The sequence below is a fragment of the Rana temporaria genome, chromosome 5, assembly GCF_905171775.1.
Source record: "Rana temporaria chromosome 5, aRanTem1.1, whole genome shotgun sequence".
NCBI classification, from domain to species: domain Eukaryota; kingdom Metazoa; phylum Chordata; class Amphibia; order Anura; family Ranidae; genus Rana; species Rana temporaria.
In genome coordinates, this window is record NC_053493.1 from 94,397,007 (window position 1) to 94,418,246 (window position 21,240).

At 46.6% G+C, this 21,240-nt stretch overlaps 1 protein-coding gene across 1 annotated transcript in view; it reads right to left on the minus strand.

Moving 5' to 3' along the window:
• Positions 1-3,094: 3,094 nt before the first annotated feature.
• The window catches only part of GSDME (gasdermin E), a 143,762-nt gene continuing 125,616 nt past the window's right edge, over positions 3,095-21,240 (minus strand). Inside the window, exons 9-10 of the mRNA XM_040352883.1 lie at positions 17,506-17,579; positions 3,095-3,583 (exon numbers count right to left, since the gene is read on the minus strand). Of these exons, the coding sequence (XP_040208817.1) occupies positions 3,350-3,583; positions 17,506-17,579 (308 nt within the window). The 3' untranslated portion in view covers positions 3,095-3,349. The remainder of the gene's footprint in view (positions 3,584-17,505; positions 17,580-21,240) is intronic.

A 21,240-nucleotide genomic window follows, 5' to 3' on the forward strand; every position in this document is an offset into this window, starting at 1 on the left:
GTGACCCATTGCTTAAGCGAACCATGATGGAACCAATATAGTACCCTGTTAAATAGTGCAGCCCTATGATAAAGTTCCAAATGGGGCAGGCCAGCTCGATCAGCATCTCGCCTCTTCACCAACATATCGTACCCGAGTTATATCATACCTCTAGTCTAGCCAAGGATTTAGGCCAAATAAAAGTAGCGAAGACCGTGCCGATATAAAGAAGGAATGTGGGACTTGAATCGGGACTGTTTGAAAAATATAAAGAAATTGGGGGAGGATGTCCATTTTAAAAAGAGACATCTGTCCCAGCAATTAATGTTGCATTGGTGACCATATCTTGAGGTGTTGTTGCATAGAATGCAAAAGCGGTTGGTAGTTTAACTCGTAAACTTTATGGATTTGCTCAGGTATCTGCACCCCCAGATATATAAGTGCTGGGCCCATTGGAAATAAAATATATTTAGAAGAGAATCTTGAGTCCCTGCAGGAAGAGAAATATTTAAGTAATGTGATTTGGCTGCATTGATTTTGAAATTACTCAGAAGTGCCAAAAAGTTCAAATTCCTTTAAAAAGAGAGGGAAAGGCTATTGAAATGGAAATGGGCTAGTTATATGACGCAAAAGACCATCTGCGAACAAGCCAATTTTATATTGCTTGCCAGCAATATCCACCCCAGTAGCCAAGTGCTCCATCACACCCTTGACGAGTCCCGTTCGATATAGGAATCTAATCTGAAAGTAGGCCTGTCACCCAAATACGAGCCGATTGGCAGGAATTACAGGGTCATAATTATTTTTTTATTAATTAATGCCGGACGTAAGCTTATTTGTTCCAATGTTGCTTTCAGGAATGTCCAATCCAAGCGATCAAACGCTTTTTCCGCATCTAATGAAAGGAGACAGAGAGGGACCTTTCCTTGACTGACAGTATGAGATATTTCAATAGTGTTGTCCCTTGCTTCCCGGGTAGGGACAAAGCCCACCTGATTTAAACTAATGATAGAGAGGATAAATAGGCAAGTCTAACTGCTAATATTTTTGCATACATTTTAAGATCGACATAAAATTAAGAGATAAGGGTAATGTAGGCTTCCTGGGATTGACGGGGGAAGAAACATGCATCAGAGACAGAGTTAAAGTAGTGTCTAGAGCTAGAACATCCTGAAATTGTTTCTACAATGGTTGTGAAACTGTCAGGGCCTGGACGGGAGTGCCTTAATGGTTTGATAAATTTCCTCTATAGTGAAGGGAGTGCTCAATAAATCAGCAGCACCCTGTTCCAGCCTTGGAAGGGCTGTATTCCAGATGTAGTAAGCAATCCTTTCATATCCTTGTGTGTTGATGGGTTCCGTAAAATTATTGGGAATATTATAAAGTGCCTTATAATAGTACTCTGGGAAAGTCTGAGCAATGTCTTCAGATGAACATGCCAACCCCCTTTTAGGACACCAAAGTTTATTGTGGTATATACCTCATGGATTTGGTGTGTATTGATGAGGCCAGCAGTCTGCTCACCTTGTTACCAGATTCATATATAGTTCGATGTATGCAGTCTGTATATCTTCCTTGGACCACTTTTGGTAGGTCCTGATCACTGCAGACTAGGAAAAACTCACACGAGCTGCACTTTGTAACAGCTAGACAGCTGGGTCAGAACATCTCCAATTTTAGACTTTTTTTTAACTAACTCAGATCCTTATGCCCACCCACTTTTGTCTGATTTTTTTTTTTTTGAAAAGCCTATGGCGTGTGAACACACCCAAAAAACTCCACCCGGTGCAGAAAAAATGTGCACACACATAAAGAGTGTTCACAAAAACGTGCAGACGGGTGCAACGTCAAGTGGTCCTCCTGTGAAGAGGGACCCAAACCCTGATCCCCCGGGGCGTTAGGCTCCAGACGGGGACTGAGGTACTGTGGTCCGAGCAACCGAAGCCGACACGGACCCAACTTCCTCGGAGGGACTGCCGAAACAGAACCCTCCCAGTACTAGGTGGGGCTCCCCCGAAGGGAGACCCCATGAGAGCGAGTGAACTAAGCCAGAAGGCCATGTCCACCCACTCCCAAGACGTTCAGGGCTGGCCCGAGGACCGGCACCCTAATAATCTCACAGTGAACAAAATGTGCACAAACAAAAATAAGACAAAAACGTGACAAACATAGGCTTGAATAAAAGAAAGTGGGGGAAAGGGATAGTGAAGAGGAGAGTGAAAAGAAGTGGTCATTGTGTTCAACAATGACCAGGCCCTCCGGCCAGGAATAAAAAATTCCTCCGGTCCTAGCCAAAAGGCCCGGCCCAGGAGGCAGGTGCTAAAAAAAGCGTGTATCTGGTGCAGTGACCGTGGTATCTTAAATCAATGTGTCCCTCACACACAGTGATCTTCAGATACCCCTGGACTGCCACTCCAGGGGCACATGCACCATAGGCTTTTCGTTCCATATCCGACCCCCCGACCGGGCCAGTGCAGCCCTCCACCCCTGCCAGCTAGAGAGCCCTTCAAGGTTTTCTTGGGGAGAACTGCCGCTCCAGTTAGCAGCCTCCGCCAATACTAGCCCCTCCAGACCCTCCGTCAACACGGCGGATTTGCATGGTCCTACCCCGTCCCACCACAGGGCATTACCAGCTCCTCCTACCGGATCGCTGACAGAGATAGCACTTACACCAGCCAGCCAGAAGGCCAGACTAGAACTCGGCAAAAAGACCAAGACCAAGCGCAGCACCCATCCTCACTTTTGTCTGATTTCAACAACTTCAGGGGTAACATGCTACATAATATAAATTCTATTGTAACAAAATAATGTTATTCACTTTCCTGTCAGTGGTTATGTTATGGCTGATAACATCTTCAGAAACTGCAACTGCTTTGCATACGTATGTCTGGGAATTATTGCTGACCTATTTGCTTCTGCTGGTACTACTCAGAGGTTCACAGGCATTGGGAGTTCTAAAGATCTGCACCACTAAAAATAAATGACAGTGCTTGCAATGTACACACAAAAATCCGCCTAGGAAGTCAAGAAAACCAAGTAATCCCAACAGCTTTGCTCCTTCGGTCTACACCCGGCCTCCCCTCCCAGCTGCTGACAAATACAGAGGTGACAGCACTACGTTTTAATATGGCTTTAATTTACCAGACATGTGAGGTTTTAGTCCAAACGCCTTTTTCAGGCACCTCCTTCAGGTATAACAAAGATCAATAAAGTGCATATGCATCAAATATATATCTCCTTTGAGGCTTGAAAATCTGTGTAGTAAAATACTGCTGTCCTGTTTTCTTATGTATTTGATTCAAATAAGTAAATCCAGCACAGGGCTCACTGTGTGGATTTGCTGATATGATCTGAGCCAGGTTGGAATAGATCAGATTTTGAGGTTATTCTTTAATGCATGAAAACCGGAGATGGCAATGTAGAGAATATGCGGGAGTAAGCTAGGGTCCTCGCTGGTCACAGCAATGTTTTTTTCATTCAGTTCCAGCCTCATGTTGAAAAACGAGAATAAACTCTGTGCAATCTGAAATCTGCCTTGATGGATGAGATCAGTCAGTGCTGGTTCTGTCCTTGAACAAAGTCCTTCATCTGACGTGATGTTTGTCTAAGAAGAGAGCACAGGAACACAGTTAATCCGGGAGATCTGGAGGTTATGATTTATAGTGTTAAGCACAAAAATCTAGTCAGTTCTACTGAGGCACAGCTGGCACGTAAGGGACACTTTCAAGTTTAAATGGCTTCATGTGCAGATAAAGATAAGAATGAATGGCATTGACATTTTTGTATTCTCTGTAGTACAAGTTTAAAGTCTGCAACATGCGGGAAGATTTTTGACTTACCTGTAAAATCCCTTTCTTGGAGTACACTACAGAAAACAACAGAGTGAATTCTCAGCCTACTGGGTTATTCCTCACCTCCAGGTGATTGGACACTGGCAAATAGCAAAGCTTGCAAGCCCTGCATAACCCCACTCACTCCCAGAATTGCCTTAGTCTTGTAAGCAAGCAATATTCAGTTTTGTTAATCACACATTACAATGGAGCCGATTCCCAGACTACAGGGACATCCAAAAGCAATTCCATGAGAGGTAGGAAATAGAAAACCATGGCTAACAGGCCCCCGAAGGATGTGCGAAATCAAGTGTTGCTTCAGAGCCAGAGTGGTCCCCTACAGCAGTGGTTCTCAACCCTGTCCTCAAGTACCCCCAAAAGGCCATGTTTGCAGGTTTTCCTTTATCTTGCACAGGTGCTTTAAATCAGTCAATGGCTTGGTATTTTGGACAGCTATTTTATCTAAGAGAAATTTCCAAAACATGTGGCCTGTTGGGGGCACTTGAGGACAGGGTTGAGAACAACTGCCAGAGTTAGCGAAGAGAAGAATGTCTCCAACAACGGAATCAGGGTTAAATTTCCCTAGTCCCAAATCTGCCATAGTGAAGTTCCCACTACGGTGCACTTACACATGGTATCGGATCAAATGGAGGAGGTGGTCCTACCACCTGAAGGCCAATGGTCCCCCTGATGCAGTTTTTGTGGCAACAGGCAAACTCTTTTCTAAAAATGCACTGAGCTCAGCAACCCAGATCCTTCTTCGTGGTGTCTCACCATATAAACAGACCAATTGTTAAATGGTGCCCACTCCTGCATTGTGTGCTTGTCTGGCTACGCTTGTGCAGTAGTGCTAGCAGCTAGGTTTATACCTGTGCAGTTTGGCTCAGGAAAACTCTCCAAGCACAAAGAACAGGTTCACCACCTATGGACACTAGCAAAAACTGAGGTAGTTCTATGAACTGATGGTGTTGTGCAGGACTGAGTCAAAGCTTTGCTAGTCTAGTAGTCTGAGAATGAAGGCCCAGATTCTTAAAGACTTACGACGGCGTATCTCCAGATACGCCGTCGTAAGTCCGAATGGCCGCCGTCGTATCTATGCGTCCGATTCATAGAATCAGTTACGCATAGATTTGGCCAAGATACGAGCGGCGTAAGTCTCCTACGCCGTCGTATCTTGGGTTGCAATAATTACGCTGGCCGCTAGGTGGCGCTTCCTTGATTTCCGCGTTGAATATGTAAATGAGCAAGATACGCCGATTCACGAACGTACGTACGCCCGTCGCAATTAGTTACGCAGTTTACGTATGACATACGCCGGCGTAAAGATAAAACTGGTCTCTAGGTGGCGCAGCCCATGCAAAGTATGGTTGTCGAAACAAGCGTATCTTTTTACGTTATTTGCGTAAGTCGTACGCGAATAGGGCTATGCGTAAAATACGTTCACGTCACAGGCATTGAGCCGACGTATCTTTGGGCATAAATACAACGTGATACTAAGCATGCGCGCGCATGCGCCGTTCGTTCGGCCATGCATCTACATGGGGTCAAGCCTCATTTAAATACAACACGCCCCCTAGCAGCCTACTTTGAATTACGCGCGCTTACGCAGGCCTATTTACGCTACGCCGCCGTAACTTAGGACGCAAGTGCTTTGTGAATACAGCACTTGCCTCTCTAAGTTGCGGCGATACGCTACGTCCGGGCAACGTAGAACGGCCGTAGGCGAATCTAGGCCTAACTGTCTTGTGTTGTACGATTAAGGTTTTACCATGCAGATTTGTTTAGTTTAAAGCAGAGGTTTTTCTTTCATGGAAGTGGAACCCCTTTAGTGTGCCAAAAAGGTGGGACGTTTAACAATTTTGTCTGTTACCCTGTATAAGTCAAATTGTACAGAGCTACGTTAAAATTTGCTACGGGGAAAATTTTGAAATGTTAGTTAACCAGAGCAGTACCCTGGAAAAATGTGCCTTTAATTCCTCCTGAAATATAGCAGTGCACTTCCTGGCATGCCAGTGTGCCTACAGCTTCATAGTTTTATTTCTGCAGTGTGAGATCCAAGGGACTACTGGTCTCAGGTTTGGACATGTTCACAAATATGAGTTTCCTTACTCTAGATTTTGCTGCACTGCCAATAATGTATGCATTTTTTTTCATAAATATAGCTAAACAATGCATTATAACCAAAACCTATTCCATCTGCAACTGAATTATTTCCCAACTCTTTCTGGGCATTTAATTTCCAGAAAGATGATGCTCCTTGCCATACTGCCAAGGCTTTAAGTCCGACATTGCATGCGATTCGCTCCGCATTTCTGTGCGATGCAAATTCAGCCGTACAGATTGTGTGACATTTGGACAAAATCGTGCAGGAACCTTTTTTTGGCCGCACCAGAATCAGATTGCAAAGGTGTGATAACCAATGCGATCCGATTCCTGTCCGAATTCGCAGTTCGCACTGTAATATGTGAAGTGAACTGATCTGGGGGGGGGGGGGGGGGGTGTCATTAACTTTCTATTGACACCCACAGCGGTTTGCATATGGCAGTGTGAACTGACTGCGAGTTCTATGCAATGCGGTACCAGCACTGGAATCGCGCTGGTTCCCAAAACGCCTATGTGTGAACTGGCACTAAAAGGACCAGTTTTCACCAAAACATATTAACCATTTTGGCACTAGAGCAATTTTCGGGAAAAAAAAGCACACACACAAAAACATGGCAATTTTTACTATAAAATTACTAACCCCCCGGCCCAGAGCAGATAATGACACAACTGTTTATCAAACGCATATTTTCAGGGAAAAAAACATAATAAAATGAATATGAACATAAAATATAAAAAGAGGAGGTTGCATCAAGCAAATAGATACCAAACTTATCAAATCTTATATTAAAATATTAGAGAGGGGGCACCTGGTATCGGTCTCACCCACACAGAAAGTCTCACATTTGATGCGGATACATAGGACATACTATACACCCAAGAGACTGTTCTTGTTCGAATGGAGATGGCAAGCAGAGAAGGCCCCCTCAGTAAGAGATTGGGTTAGCATAGTCACAGAAACGATATGAAGGGAAAAAAGTAGTCTACACTAAGAGAAGGAACTTTAAGCAATTAGAAAAAATTTGGAAACCTTGGTTGGAGAGGATGGGATACCCTACGTAAGGCACAGAGTAGGAGTAATAAGGAAGGCCCCATAGAAATAATATAACACAAGGAATAGGGTAAGGTTAAAAACATACCAGGCTAAAGAACGGAGTGAGGGATAAGAAAGAAAAGGGATAGGGCGATAAAAGTGATAATATAAAGTTGTAAGAAAAGGTCCGTCTTCCGTATATATATATATATATATATATATATATATATATATATATAGATATAGATATAGAAAAATAGGATTTTTGTAATCACCGTAAAATCCATTTCTCTGAGTTCATGGACGGACACAGCAGCATTGACCTTAGGGTTATGTACCTTTTCTCTAGGAGAGACTAGGCAGAAAAACAGCACTTTGTGTTAAAAACACTTTTCTTTTTTTTTTTTTAAGTGTATTTTGTGCGTGTACTCGAGAGAGGAGCCGGACTGCAGGAGTTGGGAGTAGGCAGGCCTCCCCAGAGGCAATCTGCCATCTTTCTCCATGCCCCGGGTGGCAATGGCGGGTGCGTGAGGGGGTCCTCCCACACAGCCCGCCCTACCTGCTCCGCTTTGAAGCCCAACGGGGCAGAGGGACTCCCTATAAGGGAGTGAGAGGATCTAGCCCGCTCAACCAGCCCCGTTAGTCCTTCGCCTCTCTTTTTAGAGACCGCATGGTCAAAGTGCGTGCATGTTAACCCAATTTCGAGTGCGTGCAAGTGTGGTGGTTTTTGTGGGAGGGGGTGGGCGTACTAAGCGCAGGCTTACCTCGCATAGCACACCCACCGGGAGCCGGGCTGAGACCACCAAACTCAATTCACATGTAGCCGAGACCGGGATCCGAACCCCTAGCTGCAGAGGTGAATGGCTTGTCAGCGCAGTGCCAATCGCGTTGAGCCACCGCAGCTCCTAAAAACACTTTTCAGTACAGCACCTCCCATGGGGGCGTGTCCCTGGGTACATCCCATTCTCTGGAAGCATCCAGCCTCAGTTAGTAGACAAGCAGTACAAAGGAGGGGTGGGTGCTGTGTCCGTCCATGAACTCAGAGAAATGGATTTTACGGTGAGTACAAAAATCCTATTTTCTCTTTCGTTCATGGACGGACACAACAGCATTGACCTTAGGGACGTCTCCAAGCAGTGTCAAAAATTTCGAGGGGTGGGAAAAAAAACACAGCCAACCAGGCTTCACCCCAAACAAACCAGAGTTCCTCAACGGAGGAACTTCAACCTTGCGGCCAAAGAGGCATCCGAAGATGCACACACATCCACCTTATAAAATTTTGAGACGGTGTGGATTGACGACCAGGTCGCCGCCTTACAAATCTGTAAGACAGACGCTTGATGACGGAAAGCCCAAGAGGCACCAATCGCCCTGGTCGAATGCGCCGTGACCTGAAAGGGAGGCGCCCAGCCCTTTTAGGGCATAGGACTGGAGCACGACTTGTCTGATCCATCTAGAAATGGTGGCCGACGAGACCGCCAGACCTTTTTTAGGACCAGTCACCGACACGAACAGTGAATCCGACCTCCGAAATGGAGCCGTAGCAGACAAGTACACCCATAGGGCTCGAACCACGTCCAAGGAATGTAAAGTGGTCTCCTTCGGGTTTTTCGGCTGAGAGCATAAGGATAGAAGAACAATGTCCTCATTATTTGTGAAAGGCCGAAACAACCTTTGGAAGGAATGATGGCTGTGGTCGCAGCACCACCTTATCCCTATGGATGACTAAGTAGGGAGCCTTGCAAGACAAGGCCGCTAGTTCAGATACTCGTCTGACCGAGGTAATTACCACCAGGAAAACCACCTTCTGAGACAGAGTCAACAAGGGGATCTCCCGAATGTCCTCAAAACTGAGCTTTTTGAACCCCTGAAAGAATTAAATTCAAGTCCCATGGAGGTAGCAGAGGACGCACAGGAGGGGCCACATGCCGGACCACCTGCACAAACGTACGCACCAAAGAGTGCGATGCCAAGGGTCACTGAAAGTAGACCGCTAGTGCCGAGATCTGACTCTTCACCGTACTCAGGGCTAGAGCCTGATCCACTCCCCGCTGTAAAAACAGCAAAATTCGCAAAACAGCACGTATGTACGAGGGTGCCACTTCATCTCTTCACACAGAGATGTAGGCCCTCCATGTACGATGGTAAATCTTTTGTGACGTGGACTTCCGTGCCCGTAGCAGGCCTCGGTCTTTCAACACCTGGCTCTCAACAGCCACGCCGTCAAAGCCAGCGACTGTAAAGCAGGGTGAAAGATAGAACTTGGGACAGCAGGTTTTCTCTCAGGGGTAGATGCCAAGGAACGTCTGCCACCAGCCGCCACCAGCCGCACCAGGTCCGCGTACCAGGGACGGCGCAGCAAATCCGGGGCGATCAGGATTGTGGGTATCCCCTCAGCTTCCACCCTGCGTAGCAGGCGAGGAAGAAGCTGCAGGGGAGGGAAGGCGTACATCAGGCGGTAGTGACCCCAAGGCGCTACCCGCGCGTCTGACGCGTCCGCCCACGGATCCCTCGATCTGGTCACAAATCATGACACCTTCCGATTGAGACGGGACGCTAGAAGGTCCACGTCTGGAGTGCCCCATTTCTGGCACAGTCTGAAACACCTCCGGGTGTAGCGACCATTCCCCTTGGTCCAGCTTTTGGCGACTTAGATAGTCGGCTTGCCAATTCAGCACCCCCGAAATGTACACTGCCGACAGAGCTGGAACGTAGCTTTCGGCCCACCGGAGGATGTGCGCGACTCCCGTCGCCGCAGCCGAGCTTCGTGTGCCCCCCTGATGATTGACGTATGCCACGGCCGTGGCGTTGTCGGACTGGATTCCGACCGGTTGGCCTTGTAGGCCCAGAGACCACTTGGAGAGACACACTTGATCGCTTGGAGCTCCAGTACATTAATCGGAAGACGGGACTCCTCCCGAGTCCAACGCCCCTGGGCTGACTGGACACCCCAGACACCCCCCCAGCCGGAGAGGCTGGCATCCGTTATGATCACTGTCCAGTGACACGGCAGAAACGATTTCCCGGACCGGAGCACCGGAGACGTCAGCCACCACACTAGGGAGGACTTGGTCAGTCGACTCACCCGAATCTGGTAATCCAGAGACAATGTAACACTCGAGTGTGGAATTGGGCATACGGGACTGCCTCGAAAGAGGCCACCATCAGACCCAGTACTCTCATGCAAAAGCAAAGCGAAGCGACGCCCATTTCTGGGTCACCAACCACTGCACCGCAGAGTATGCAACTCTGCTGGGAGGAAAACTTTTGCCTCCGAAGAATCCAGGACCAACCCCAGATACTCCAGCCGCTGAGACGGTACCAGTACTGACTTCTGGATATTCAGCAGCCAACCGAATTCTCGGAGGGTCTGACAGGTGATAGACACATCCTCTTCTAACTTTGAGCTTAAGGAAGCCCTCAGAAGGTGGTCATCCAGGTTTCCCACAATAGTGATTCCCGCTCTGCCGCAGCAGGGCCAGAATCGGGGAAAGCACCTTGGTAAAAACCTGCGGTGCCGAGGCCAGTCCGAACGGGAGGACCACAATTTGAAAGTGGTCCTCTCCAATCGCAAAACGCAGAATCTCTGGTGTTTTGCACATATGGGGATATGCAGGTACGCGTCCTTGATGTCCAAGGACGCTAGAAAAACCCCCCGATGGAGCGCTGCTATTACTGCGTGCATAGACTCCATCCTGAACTTTTGTACTTTGACAAAGCAATTGAGGGCCCTGAGGTCCAGGACTGGACGGACCCGGTCCTCTTGGGCATTACAAACAGATTGGGGTAAAACCCCTGAAAACTTTCCTGTGCGGGAACCGGCACAATCACTCCTCTGACCAGCAGATCCTGGACAGCCCCTGACAGATCCTTCAGGTGACCCGGAGGAAGCCAGAGGTTGGAGGGAAAAAAATCTGTTTGGCGGACAAGAGAGAATTTCTATCTTGTATCCCGAGGAAACGACTTTGCAAACCCAACGGTCGGAAAGAAGAGACCTCCACCGAGCCGTGAATTCGCGAAGCCGGCCCACCACCCGAGTTGTGGGTGGGGGACAAACCTTCAGGCGGAGGCAGGCTTGTTGGGCTTGCGGTACCAGGTGCGCTTTTGTCCACCAGCGGGCGCCTTCGCACCCTGAAAACGTTTTCCTGTCGCACTTGCGAGCGAAAAGACCGCCTGGGGGTAGTAAAAGAGGGCCCTTGCCTACAGCGAGGCTCCTTTTTCTTCCCAGACTGCGGGAGCAAAGTGCTCTTATCCTGCTTTGACCCTGAAGCAGAATCATCCTCACTGTCCGCGTGGGTAAAGTCTGCATCCTCTGACATGACAGAAGTGTCGTCAAGAGCAGAAGCAGTACCTGATTCTGCGTCAGAGACATCCCCAGAAGCAGGCTCAGGGAGGGGGCGCTTTTTACCCCCCTTCTGGCCACTAGCCGCTTCTATCCTGGCACAAACGCCTCCAGGACTGCCGTCACAGCATCCAGCGAGGTCACAGGAGCAGGGGCACTAAGGGTTAAGTCTGGCATGAGTGGGGAAGAAGCCTCACATGAGGGCCCTGGTGGTTCAGACTCCATGCTGTCCACCACAAAAAATTGCCACCTTAGTTTGCAGACCCAAAACTGACCCACCGGTCACCCTCCTGGCTGATAAGAGAGCAGGGACCCCCAGGAACTCACCACCCAGGACAGGCTGTACCACTGTGCAGAGCTGAGAAAGGTGCTGCCTGTGCTGTGTCATTCTCCCTCAGAGAAGAAGCCGCTGTGCGCGCCGTTATTACAGGCACTAGAGGCCAAAGAATTTCTAAAATGGCCGCTGACATGCACTAAACAGCATGCGGGCTACAGGAAAATGGCCACCGATGTATAGAGCCGCGGCTCCGGCAAAATGGCGGCCGTACACGTGCATTACACAGTGAAAAACACACAGCCCAACATAGACAGAGCACTCAGTAAAAAATACCAGCCCAGTACAGTAACACACACAGTACCCCCAGCAGCACAGCCCCCCCTCAGGTGGACCACCACTTCACAGCCGCCACCCAGAAAACGGGGAAGGAGGGAGAGGAAAGGGAGAGAGGAACCTCAGTCGACCTCCCTAGGAATGCACCAGCCAAAATCACCCCGCCAAAGCAAGGGGACACTACTTACCCGTCCTGCGACCACAGGCTGGAGGCATTCCAGACAGAACCAACGTCCGCTTGCGGCATGGCTGTCGGCCCGGCACACTGACACAGCCATATAGACCGGTCATATGTGCGCCCTGGAACATGTAGTTCACCGGCCGCCCCTGGAGCAACGGGGCATGTCGTGGACGGCCTAGCAAAAGACCGGCACACGCTCGATGGCCGAACATGGGACGACTACAAGGATTCAAAATCCAGCCTGTCACCAGTCGGCAGTTGATAGTAGATCCCAGGATCCAAAAAGCAGGAAAAAAAAGAAATCAAGGCAAAAAAAAAAATCGCAAACAACTCCAGAGCACATGGACTCCAGAAAAAGGCCAAGCTCTCCTGACGCTAGGCAGATGAAAACTGAGGCTGGATGCTTCCAGAGAGTGGGATGTATCCGGGGGACACGCCCCCAGGGGAGGTGCTGTACTGAAAAGTGTTTTTAACACTAAAAGTGCTGTTTTTTTCTGCCTAGTCTCTCCTAGAGAAAAGGTACATAACCCTAAGGTCAATGCTGCTGGGTCCGTCCATGAACGAAAGAGAAATAAAGATTATATAATAAAAAATAAACACGTATCAAATCATAACCACTTGAAAGCAGAGTTCCGCCCGCCCCTTTAAAAATGTAAAGTCAGCAGCTACACATACTGTAGCTGACTTAACATAAGAACACTTACCTGTCCTGAAGTCCAGCGATGTCGGCACCGCAGCTGATGTTTCCATCAGCTGGTCGGGTGCTGCTGCCACCATTGCAGGTAAGGGAACCCGGCAGTGTAGCCTTTCGGCTTCACGACTGGGTCTCTTCTGCACATGCGCGAAGCGCACTGCACTCTCTTACTGGCCCGGCAGAAGGGGAGGGAAACCGATCTGCTGAGGTAATTTGCCGTGGCCCAGTCTCCAGGAAGTGGGGACAGGGTACCTGTAAAAAAACAGGTATTCACCCCCCCGAAAGGTGCCAAATGTCTAAATGTGGCACCGGAGGGAGGGGGGAGATTCAGATAAGTGGAAGTTCCACTTTTGGGAGAAACTCCGCTTTAAGACTTTTTTTTTTTTTCTTTAGCACTTTTTGTTTACAAGTTTAAATCCGTATTTTTGCTAGAAAATTACTTGAAACCAATTGCATAGAATGAATAGTGAGGCCTCCCCCCTATGCTGGAGAGAGTGTGGGATGGAAGGTACCCATGCCCACATATGGTGGCAGTGCCCCCCTATACAGGTATACTGGAGGAAGATATTGGTCTTGGTAAATAAAATAAGTGGATATGAGATAAAATACGATCCATGGGAATGTTTGTTCCATACTACGAGTTTGTCTAGGAAAAAGTACAGAGGTTCCGTGGTCCCGTTCTTATTGAACGGAGCCAAGGCACTAATACCTAGGAATTGGAGGAAAAAAGAGGCACCCTCGATGGGGGAATGGCTCCAAGAAATTGATAAAATGAAAAGGATGGAAGAATTGTGGTCTTTTCATGTGGACTCCGGGCCAAGATTTGAAATGATCTGGAGGGGATGGAGGGAGTATAGGGCTGGGGAGGGTGATGAGGGGGGAGTGAATTGAGGGGATTAGGGGAGATGGGGAGTTCTGGTGGCCTCCCCCCTTTATATAATATAATTTATTTTATTTATCTTTATTTTTATTTTCTTTATATTTTTTTTTTTTTTTTTTTTTTTATTTAGTCTATACTTAAGTAAATACACAATATGGGGTAGTAACTCCCCTCTGAATAAATTCATTAGTTTTATTATTTTTCACGATTTTACATTTATTCTTTTTTTTTTTTCTCTCTCTCTCTTTCTTTCTTTCTCTTTCTCTCCTTTCCTACACTTAAGTATATACACAACAAGGGGTAGTAAGACCCCTCTAGATAAAATTTTAATCACTATTTTGCAGTGGTTTGCTTTTTTCTTTTTTATTTTTATTTTTTTTTTCCCTTTCTTTCTTTCTTTTTTTCTTTTTCTCTCCTTTCCTACACTTGAGTATATGCACAACAAGGGGTAGTAAGACCCCTCTAGATTAAATTTTAACCACTATTCTGTAGTGGTTTGCCCCTTTTTTTTTTTTTTTTTTTTTTTTTTTTTTCCCCTCTCCCTTTCACATTTAAGTTAATTCACAACATGAGGAATTAATGTGCCCCCTCTAGAATAAATTTTTTTTTCCTTTTTTTTTTTTTTCTTTGCACTTAAGTATATACACAATAAGGGGTAGTAAGACCCCTCTAGATTAAAAGGTATCCACTATCATGCTGTTTTTTTTTTTTTTTTTTTTTTTTTCCTTCCTACACTTAAGTATATACACAATAAGGGGTAGTAAGACCCCCTTAGATTAAAAATGTATTCACTATCCTGCTGTATCTTTTTCTTCTCTTTTTCTACACTTAAGTATATACACAACAAGGGGTAGTAAGACCCCTTTAGATTAAAATGTACTCACTATCCTGCTGTGTTTTCTCTTTTCCCACACTTAAGTATATACACAACAAGGGGTAGTAAGACCCCTTTAGATTTAACTTTAACCACTATTTTGTACTTTTTTTTTTTTTTTTTTTTTTTTCTCTCTTTCCCTCCTGTCTCTGTTCATTTTGTCCCCCCTCCCTGCCCTCTTTGCCCTCCAAACCTCCAAATATTACACATTTTTTTTTAAAAAACACTAGGGAATAAAATATTTTTTTTTATGTCACACAGTATTTGTGCAGCAGTTTTGCAAATGCAACTTTTGGGGGAAAAATACCCTTCAATTAATTAAAAAAAACACAATATTTACCATAATTTACATATGCATTCGCTTCTGCACGCATTGTTTTGCCTTTTACTTTTTATTTTTACATGGTTCCTTTAATTTTCAATCACTTTTATTCCTATTAAACATCCTTTGTCATAGAAATAAAGATGACAGGTCTTCTTTATGGAGAGATCTGGGAGTTAAAAAAACTCCAAATCTCCCCTTTACCTTTAAAAGCAAAAGATAAAAAAAATAGGTTTTATCTTTTGGTTTAAAAAACAAAAATGTATTTACTTCCAGCCTGGATGACATCGCTCCGGTCCTCCAAGACCATAGAGGTGATCAAATCAGATCTGCTCTTTGATCACCTGTGTGTCCGGCCAGCGGCATGCACCCGGGAATGTCCGTGACAGTCAGGTCCTCTGGACCCGCCGCATCATGGATCACGCTGGTCAATGACAGCGGGTTTTTACCATGTGATCGCTATGTCCAATGACGGAGCGATTACTTGTCAATAAACCAATGTCCAGTTAAGCTCTCTCCACTCACCGATCAGTACAGTACAGGAGAAGGGAGACTGCAGCAATACTCACCCGTACCTCATTCATGCCCCATCCATACACCTCTGTGCCTCATCCGTGCGACACAAAACTTTAATAGGTAGTCAGGAAATTTGATTTTTGATTTTATGTCCCTAGAGAACCTGACAGTACCCCCTGAAGGTTGGGCCTCTGTATGTGGCCAGGCTGTGTACAAGTCTCACACATGTGGTATCACCATACCCATACTCAGGAGTAGCAGAATGTATTTGGGGGGGGGGGGTATGCGAACAGGTCAATTTTGTTTGGGTACAGCATCGCCCATTTGTCAGTCAAAGTGACGCAGTCGGAGCCAAAAAAATGCTCTGGTCATTAAGGGGCAAATTCTTCTGGGGCTGAAGTGGTTAAAGCAAAATAACTTAAAAAATGTAATGCATTTTATGCCAGAAAAGCGCAAAGCTGTTAATGCTTCTAATGACTGTCCAACCAGATATTGGCCATTTGGTGTATAGGTGCATTGATTGTTTTCAATAGATAGGTTATTAATAGCATCAAACTGCATTCTTCATTAAATTTGAAATAAAATTGTTTATAACAGAACATAAATGCCGGCACTTTGAGTAAACATATAACAAATTTTGGTTATTATTGTACAAAAGCCAATGGGCATTTCTGCCCACGGGTATCCATTAACCAGAAAATGTGCAATGCTTGGCCTGACTCTAAGCAGATCATGCATAGCTAGGTCACCTTCAATTCTATTTTCCTACATTTCCAAGATGAAATGAACACAAATTTAAATGCTTGACTAGTTTTGCCCTTAGAGAAAGCTGGTCCTGGGTATGTCGGTAATTGTAACAATTTCTTATTGGTGGCCTTGTGTCTCTACTGAACATTAGTCTACGACTGAATTGCTTATGATCTTCGGTTTCTGTTTCCAGAAGGATTGTCGGACTCAAGTAACTGCAATAAGAAAATCAATGCTTTTAATATAAATATGATGAAATGTTATAACCTCATTACCAGGCTTTGTAGAGACAGCAATAATGTCTGTTAAGAGTCTTTTGATTTTCTCTGTGTTGGTCCTCCATATCCAAAAAAAAAATGTACATGGATCTGGGCTGCATTACTAAAACCTGCTTTCAAAGCCAAACCTGTGTGGTCTTATTGTAGTAACTAAACAGGGGTTCACATTATAATATCTTGTATATCGAAGCATTTACATCCATACAGGGATAGGTGTATGACCTTAGACAAAGTCTGTCTCCAGGGCCATGCATCCATCCCTGCACAACTAAATACATTTTAACAGGCTTCTGGTTGTAGCTGCACAAAACACCTGCCACTTTTGGTGTATAAACACACAATTATTCACAGTGAATGAGCTCTATTGAGATCCCAACTCAACTCTCCCATTTATCTCTATACAGTGTGTGCATGCACCTGTGCCGTGGAGCACAACAGTCATGAATAACAAATAAAAAACGCACAATCCAATTCAGCTGAGAGTCAGTTTGGTTGGGGGGCAGTGCTGAATTTGAGGTCTGATTTTTGTTTTTGCCTTTTACTGAAGGAGAAGCATAAGGAGTTTTTTTTTATATGTAGCTCAACTTTAAACCAGTATTAAACCCCAAACCAATAGTTTAATATATTGCATCTTACCAAACATTAGATGTGGTGGCTGCATTAGTTTTCTTCTACATCTTCATGATAGATTACCTATTTATTGCTTACTATGCAGCTTATGTTTCTAGGTTGTCATCCATTTTAGCCTTGTAGCACAATGTTACTATTTTATGCCATTACATGAGCTCTCTTGGTATTACATTTAAACACCTTGCTTTATTTCCCCCCAATGCTCAGTAATCTATTGAGTGAAGATCTCCTTTTCTACAGTAAACCAAATGCTGAGGTTGTTTGACATATCCATCAAAGCGAAAAACATAAAAAGATAAAGAAACGGCACAAATGTTCCTAAAATTAGGTGCAAAAATGACAGTTTTCAACAAGATGTCTATCAGAATTTCTACTCTACCGGAGGATTTCTACTTCAAAAGGAATACACATTAATAAAGACGCCACTCGGCAACAGGTTTTACGTTCAGGCACTTTGTGTTGGAATAAACTACAGATTATACTCACCAGGGCCCAGAGAGCTGGCAACAGATGAAGTTTACAGCAAGCACCGAGTATTGCCAATGCAGTGTCTGGCATCTCTGTAAAACAAATACAGACCAATATCCATTACACAGCAATCAGGGCATTGTGTGGAAGTGACATTTTCCAACATGTAGACAATGGACACAAATTACTCTCTCATACAGCACAACACCTGCAGAAATAGGCAGCGACGGAAGCAGCTATATCCTACCTCAAGAAAAAAAAAATTCTGAGGCAGCTATATTGTGAACAGAATCGGCTTTACTGCCGCAGAACTAGCAAGTGTCATATGAAGCAGCCAATAGCTGCTTCCATAACTGCCCAATCCCACTTTTTTCCATATTATTACAAATCCTTGTTAAAAATAGGATTTTTTTGTACTCACCGTAAAATCCATGGACGGACATAGCTCCTTAAATCTTGACAAGTGGGTTTTGTTCCCCGTTTACAGGAGAGGACTAGGCAGAAACATGTTAGATAATTAAATACATGTTACATGTTACATTAACAGAGTTGAACAGCCCCACCCAGGGGGCGGTCCCTCCAGACATAACCCTCCTCACTGCAGCATGCAGCCTCAGTTGGTAACAAGCAGTACAAACCTAAAAAGGAGGGGTGGGTGCTGTGTCCGTCCATGGACTCAGAGAAAAGGATTTTACGGTGAGTACAAAAAAAAATTATTTTCTCTTATCGCCCATGGATGGACACAGCTCCTTAAATCTTGACAAGTGGGATGTCCCCAAGCAGTGTCAAAAACGAGGGGTGGGAAATATATCAGTAAAACAAAATTTAACTTCACCCCAAAACAAGCAGAGCTCTTCAACGAAGGAGGTGCAACTTTAAACAGCTGCCTGCAAAAACTAGCGGCCGAAAGAAGCATCAGAAGATGCACTCACAGCAACCATGTAAATTTTGGAAAAAACGTGAACGGACGACCAAGTCGTCGCCCCGCATACCGGTGAGACCGACGCATGATGTCGGAAAAAAAAAACAGGAAGCACCAATTGCCCTGGTCGAAAGTCCCGTGACCGGAAAGGGGGGCCCGCCCCTTAAGAGCATAGGCCTGTATGACAGCCTGCCTGATCCACCGTGAAATGGTGGTCGACGAGACCGCCAGGCCCTTTTGTGGACCAGACACCGACACAAAAGAGAGTCAGATCTCCGAAACAGAGCCGTAGCAGGCTAGTACACCTGCAAAGCACGTACCACACCTAAAGTATGAAAAGCAACCTCCGTAGGATGCGCCAGCCGAGGACATAAGGATGGAAGAACAATGTCCTTATTCCGGCGAAAGGCCGAAACCACCTTCGGAAGAAGGGAAGGTTGCGGGTGCACCACCACCTAATCCTTATGGAGGATCAAGCATGGCGGCTTGCAAGACAAGACCGCCAACTCAGAAACCCCTCTAACAGAGGTAAAGGCCACTAAAGGGGCCACCAAATCTCTCTCACCAGGGAACAGGCAGCAAAAAGACCACTGAAAGAACACAGCCAAGGCTGAAATCTGCCCCCAAACGGTGCTTTAAGCAATTTTTGGATCCACTCCAAGCTGTAAAAACAGCAGGGCCCTGGACACCGAGTACGTCCGTGGACGGCACTCCATCTCTTCACACCAAGAGATGTAGGCCTGCTAGGCGAGACGGTAGATCCTCTGGAAGAAGACTACCGTGCCCTCAGCATGGTTGAGATGACCGAGTCGGACAGACCCTGGTCTCTTAAAGTCTGGCTTTCAATAGCCATGTTGAGCAAGTCAGTGACTGTACAACAGGAGGAAGTATGGGACCTCGAGACAGAGGGACCTCCCGCCCTGGCAACCGCCAGAGTACCTCCGCTACCAGACGCCCGATATCGGCGTACCAAGGACGCCAAGGCCAATCTGGAGCTATTAGAATCATCGGGCTCCCCTAAGCCTCCACTCTGTGAAGCAGCCGAGGAAGCAACTACAATGGAGGAACAGCATAAAGCCACCAATATAGACCCCACAGGGCCACCAGCGCGACTGACGCGTCTGCACCAGATCACTAGACCTGGCCACTAACTTAGACACTATTGCGGTAGAGACGAGCGGCCAGGAGATCCATGCCCTGTGAGACTCACCTCCTGCAAGAGAGCCAAAACACCTCCAAGCACAAAGACCAGTCGCCCTGGTCCAGCATCTGATGACTCCAGTAGTCCGCCTGCCGGTATACCCGATGGTAGACCAAAGCCACAGCCGTGGCGTTGTCTGGCTGAAACCAGATTGGATGACCTTGCAACCTCCTCGACCACGAGAAGAAGCATAGCCTGATCGCCTAAAATAGTAGGACAATGAACGGTAGACAGGGTCCACAGCACCTGGTATTCCCAGGCAGTCTCCCACCCCCCGGCACTAACCAGGCCCGACCATGGGTTGCTATCGAGACCAGATGAGCGGGCACATTCAGGGAGGTGTGGCCGTAGGTCCACGCCATTCCAGCGACTCAGGGCCGACTGGACCCCCCAGTTACCCCCACAACCCGTAAAGGCTGGCGTCCGTCGTAAACACCGACCACTGAAAGGAAGAAACAATTTCCCAGCCCGAAGAGTCTGGGATCACCGTCACCAACTCAGAGAGACTCCGACTAGGTGGCGCACCTGAATCTGATGATGTCAGAGACAAGAGATTTTTTACCATCTGGACAGTAATGTCCCCTGGAAAACCCGAGTGTGGAACTGGGCATACAGTACTGCCTCGAAGGAGGCTACCCACAGGCCCCAGACCTGCAAGTACACAGAGAGAAGACCGATTGCTTGATGCCAATACCTTCACCGCAGACTGAAGAGTCTGCAATTTCTCCAGGGAAAGAAAAACCTTTGCCACTAAGGAGTACGGATCAACCCTAGGTACTCCAAACGCTGAGTCGGAACCAGGACCGATTTCAAAACGTTTAACACCCACCCGAATTTTCGGAGGGTCTGAATGGCAATAAAACATCCACTAGGTCTGAGACAGAAGCTGCTCTCAGAAGAAAGACGTCTAAGTAGCCCACGAGGCAAAGCCTTGCTGTCCCAACAAAGTTAGGATAAGTGCAAGCTCCTAGGTGATAACCCTTGGTGCTGACTCCAGATCAAAAGGGAGGGCCGCAGGCTGACAGAGACCCTCCCCCATCACGAAGCACAGAAAACTCTGACATGTGCAAAACGGGACATGCATGTATGCATCCCTGATGTCCGAGGACGCCAGAACGTCCCCCGGATGGAGCGCAGCTACCACTGAATGAAAGGATTCCATGCGGAACTACCCGATGTTCACAAAGGTACTCAGGGCCTGAGGCCCACAAAAAAAAAAAAAAAACTCCCGTTCTGCAGGAAAGGTAAAAATTACCGCAGCTTAGCAAGTCCCACACTGCCCAAGGCAGACCGACAAGCCAGGAGAGGAAGACACAAGGAAAGAACTCTGTTCTGTGGATAGGAGGAAACCCTATCTAGTACTCCGAAGAGACCACCTCGCAGACCCACTGGTCGGAGAGCAGGGAGGTTCACTGAATTGTGAACCTGCAAGCTGTCCCCCCACCTAGAGACAGGGAGGGAAGGCTACATACATTGGTGGGATTTGGGTGCCAGCATGATAGGCTTACGCACCCAGGGACGGATTAGTCCCGCAGCTGAGCCTTTATCGGCCTGGGAGGGTTGCCCTCAAATAATACATACACATAGTGTGTATGTATATAATGTAGGTGTATGCACACATGTCTTTGGA